Genomic DNA, 5,002 nt, shown 5'->3' on the forward strand with positions numbered 1-5,002 from the left:
AAATTGACGCGTCTATAAAACAAAAGTTTGTTTCGTCACAGAGCGCAGCGGCAAAAGTTGAACTATTTTGAAGTTTGACCGCAGCCTGCGCGTGAGCATGTCAATGGTAATGCTGCACTTGCGCTTTGGTCGACTCAGGAACAAAACGCTTTTCGCGTGGCGAAACCAATGAATGGGTTTCATAGCGCAGCGCATTCCGTGTCCTGTGTGAAAGGCCCACAACACGCCAGACACTCAATTCGCGTCATTCATGCGAAATTGACGCGCGAATGAGACGTATTCACGTCTGCCGCGCTCTACGCCTTATTCGTGCAGCAGGAATTTTTTTTATGTGCGTAACGCATCTTTGCATTGACTTAACATTGAAATCACTCGCACCAGACGCTCTATTCGCGTCTAGTGTAAACGCACCATTAACGCCTGAGATGTAATGCCACATTTTTTTAAGGTGTGCCTCCTCTAAAAGTGTCTACCAACAGTATGCTATTTTTATTTACCCGACACGGAGGCCGGTAGGTGAAGTGAGTTTACCCGCCACAACACAAAATCACCCGCATTTGGCTAGTGGCGGGTGCTAATTTCCATCCCTGTAACTTTCGAAGGATAGCTGATGTATGACTGCACGATCTCCCGAATCCAGCAATGAACATCCGACAGTTTATATCACCCCCGACTGTTAAGCCCTTTGACTCCTGTCTACCTCTGCTTTCAAAGATGCATAGTCTATATATTTCTCAGGGCTGTGAGGAGAATAGGCTACATTATACGCCAAGTTTCGGTTCATTTATGAGGCCAGAGTCCAGTTTGTGCACCGGCGCCTCCGTCATGATGATCTATTTTCTACTATATTTAATTTTTATTCATTAAAACCAGGCAATTGGTTGATGAAGCATTAATTGAAATTACGATACAATACAAAAAAAATCCACTTTAAAGAAAGGCTTTGTGGTTTCTCTTTAAGATCTCTGTGAAGTTTTGAAGTAGTTTTCAGAGCGGTCATGTGAGTAATGGAGAACCCTCACGTCCGTAATATTGTTTGTTTTTTTCCTCATAAATGCGAACACGAAAAATAAAATAAAAAGAATATTTTATGTTCTGTGGAAGTCGACCCTTCTTCATCCGGTTAGTAGGCTATTACTTTTGTTTTGCGCAGTGTAATTCATAAAATTGCTAAAAAATATTTTGCCACCGAAAAGTTAAAGATTTGTTGTGTTATGTGTATTTCGCTCACATGTATAGACAGATATTTTTTCTAATGTCTGGACTAGAGTGCAAGCAAAACCATTTAGTCAGTTAAACCCGCAATGAATCATGGGAAATAGATCGGGTGCAGAAATGAATTTATTATTTTATTTAGGATTTTTGCAAACACACAATTAAATGCAAGTATCAAATTATCTTTTTTTATTGTGATACACGAGTGAAAATAGTGGACATTTGATTCTATCCATTGGATGGAGGCAGATGCGAAAGCGAACTTGCAGTCGATTGTTAGAAAGGGGCAGAGTTTAATGACTGATAGGATAAGTCTGTCATTCACCCGAAAAATCGAAATCACATCATTTTGATTAGGAATTACGAGATTAAAAAAAAAAAAACACATGCAGGGATAAATCGTACACAAGATCAACATGCATTTCGAAAATATACAGGGTGAATGCAAACTTTAAAAGTATCTCATGTTTGCTAAAACTAGATCAAATAAGAAATTTGATCAAGAAAACATGTCACTAATTTTGTATTTCTGGTTTAAGGGCTAAACAACACTATTAGCTTCAGCTCAGTCAGACCGCAAAGATGATTGTCAATATGCTGTAATCCATTTTTCAGGCCAATTGTGAGGTACTATGTGAGGCACTTCCAAACCTACTACATTTTCACTGCAACGCCTACATCTGAAGGATTCTGGCCAAAAAAAAAAAAAAAAGCTAACACGATCTCCTGCCCTGCCCTGCGGGCTGACTTAACCAGCAGTTACATAACACAAACAGGGACGGCTGTGCATTCGCAGAGGGAATCAAAAAAGAGAAGTGTGCCATGAAGTCATCTTGCGGGGGTGATGGGGGAGGTGGAAAGGTCAGGAGGGGCGATAATCTCAGCTAAAACACTAATCTAGACGATTAAATGATCACCGTCAGACACAAAGACAGTCGAATGTTGTTTTTTTGCAGGCTTTGCTTTAGGTTAGCAAGTCAGCATACATGTGGCGTACTTGACGCAGCCAGTCGGACAGTATGTAGGTCGTTTTTGCAAGCCAGACTTTTCCAAATCAATTCAGGTCTGTTGCACTCAGAGACGTTGAACCCTCTACAAAGGACCAGCACTGTGTAAAACAACATCTGAATGAATGGGAGTTATCGTCTGTTATGAACGTATGTGTGAATACGGGTGGAGTTTGGTAGATGTAGTGTGTCAGTCCGTTCACTCGGACGTTTGTTATATGAAGTAGGGTGTGGACATGAATGTAGTTGTGGTTCTTGGTGTGAACAGGCTTTAAGGAATGAAAACAGCACCAATACCTTTCTTCGGCAGGCCTCGTCCTTTGCCCATCCTGGACCTCCGGTTGAGCAGTTTGCCCTTTGGGCTGGTGGGCGGAACTGTGGACCGGACCGCATCACTGTTATCACTCAGCGAGTCGCCCCGGCCCGAGTCCCGGGAGGAGTTCTTCCTCAGACGTCTCTTCACCTTGGCTTTGAGTCTTGCCTCGTGAATGCTGCCGGTGGGGGCCAATATCCAGTTTCCGTTGATCTCATTATTGACATTTCCAGCAAAGGTGCTGTCCTCATCCCCGGAAGGGAAGGAATCGCTAAGATTTCCAGCCTCTGTGGATGACAATATGTGAATATTCATGACAACTTATGTTATGAGACTAAATATATATATACAAAATAGCATTAGCACTAGGGGCCAAAGTTTGGGCCCCTTTAAATACGTTTTATTCCACCAAGAGAGTAAAAACAAGTGATAGTCCTGACCTTGGCAAGCAAATTTGCAAAGGCTTATCATATCAAATACCAAATATAAGGGCAAATAGTTCTCAAACACTGACCTAAAAACATTTCAAATGCTATCAAATGCTAACTCGCGCGATAAAAAATCCACTCAAACTTACCAACAGGGTTTGCATTTAGCCATGCCTCACAGTCAGTTGCCATGGTTAGTTTTACAGCGTATGAAGTGTGCCTTTGCACCTAGAAATGCAGAAATGTTAACGTCAATATGTCTAAAACATAAATGAATTGTTAAATGAAACATGTAACGTTAGACAGTCGCTCCAATCAGCAGCGTCCATTTGGCTCATGCACAAGCCTGATACAACAATGAATGGACACATTACCACACAGACAGAAGATCTGCAGTCTCTCAAACAAATTGTTTTGGCTAAGCAATACTTCGTTTTTGTAATAATTTTATTAACGTGTTTTACATTTGAGAGCACGCACTTAATATTTTGGCGTTACGTGCACGCGCAAATGCACGAGCGCAACATAAACATAAACAAAGCCTCGGGACGTGCAGCGATTGCGAACAAAAGCGTTTTTACCTTTATTTTGATGCAGCGCTTCAGGTAAAATCTTCAAAAGTGTAATATGTAACAAAATAAGTTTCTTCCCAACAACAGCCAGTCGATAAAGAACAAATCCCACCAACCTGCTTTCTCGAGTAGCCCAAGTGCGAACGTACTCTCTCTGCTGATGTTGATTTTGTGTTCTCTGCCCAGCAACTCGACAGTGTAACGGTGCCCTTCGAGCTCTCTGATTGGTCAGAATAATAGAGGCGGATAACTAAATGACTAATGAAAATTGAGTTTGACAAAGCAGGTCTTTCTCGTATTTTCTACGAGACGCCTCGTTCGTCGAAGATCGTGACTTTCCGCCGGCCGCCGATGGGCGCTGGAACATAGGTGATGTCATTATGTAATACACTGCGTATGGGTGAGGATGAAGTCACTTTTTCTCTGTCTAATATATTCTTTTACAGTCTATGGTTATCTTGACCCATTTAAAAGAAAAAGACGATGGGTAAAAAAACGATGCAAGGGTTATTTCTTAATGTGCTATACAATAATGTTCATTCAGGGCCATCATGGGACATGATATTTTCCAAAATGTTTATTCAATATTTGCATCAACGCAACCCAAAAATAATTATACAGATTTTTCTTCCAGAAAATGGGATGGTATTATTAACAGAATATAAAACAGTAATATACTCGCATTATAACACACACTCTCACTCAGTTTTTTTTAAAATTATTATTATAATTAAACAAATAAATTTGATAATTAGACATATAAGCATGGTCCAGTTCAAGTATCCCTAAAATCTGACCTCTGTGTACAGCAATGACGAAAAGCAAAATAGTATGACAGACATTACACATAAACAGCTTTCTGTTCAACCAATTTTCTTTTTTTAAGCATTTTGAGATTTTCACTACACCTCACCACCAAAAAGGCACTTTAAAAAAGTGATTATTTCAAGAATGAAACAGATTCAAGACCTGAACACTGACAAAAACAACAACATGATATTCACAAATATTAACCTGAGGATAATTTTACACCTCTTGAAATTTAAATAGAAATTTAAATAAGGCACATCTGAAATCTATAGAGGCAAATCAACACATACGCAAGCTTCGAGTATGAATGAGGCAGATGCAAATGATGTAAACACTACACTTACCAGTGCATTTCACATTCTAATATTCATATTAATATTTTTCACAGTGTTATAAAAATTCCTGGACTGCAGCGGACACACACCTCGCCTTGTGTCTACGATTAAGGGCAGTGTTTTAAAGAGACAGTTTACTGAAAAACAAAATTACGTTTCTCTCTGACATTCTTTCTTTCTTCATAAAACAGAAATGAAGATATTTTGCAGAATGTTCCTGCTTACTTTTTTCTCCATACAAAGAAAATAAATGGGAACTGAGGCTGTTACAGTGTTACAGTGGTTTTTCAAAGCCTCACTCATGACGTGGGAGAAAAAAAGA

At 39.8% G+C, this 5,002-nt stretch overlaps 1 protein-coding gene across 2 annotated transcripts in view; it reads right to left on the reverse strand.

The window, feature by feature from the left end:
• Positions 1-3,797, reverse strand: part of pdcd4b (programmed cell death 4b) — a 12,362-nt gene extending 8,565 nt beyond the window's left edge. Inside the window, exons 1-3 of one of the 2 annotated variants that reach the window (XM_039695076.2) lie at positions 3,652-3,797; positions 3,113-3,191; positions 2,520-2,822 (exon numbers count right to left, since the gene is read on the reverse strand). In XM_039695076.2, the coding sequence (XP_039551010.2) occupies positions 2,520-2,822; positions 3,113-3,155 (346 nt within the window). In that variant the 5' untranslated portion in view covers positions 3,156-3,191; positions 3,652-3,797. Of the gene's footprint in view, positions 1-2,519; positions 2,823-3,112; positions 3,192-3,544 lie in introns of both variants that reach the window. The other variant, XM_039695077.2, reaches the window with a different exon arrangement.
• Positions 3,798-5,002: the final 1,205 nt, after the last annotated feature.

This window comes from Pimephales promelas, chromosome 2 (assembly GCF_988280905.1).
Source record: "Pimephales promelas chromosome 2, fPimPro1.hap1.1, whole genome shotgun sequence".
In the NCBI taxonomy this organism is placed as follows: domain Eukaryota; kingdom Metazoa; phylum Chordata; class Actinopteri; order Cypriniformes; family Leuciscidae; genus Pimephales; species Pimephales promelas.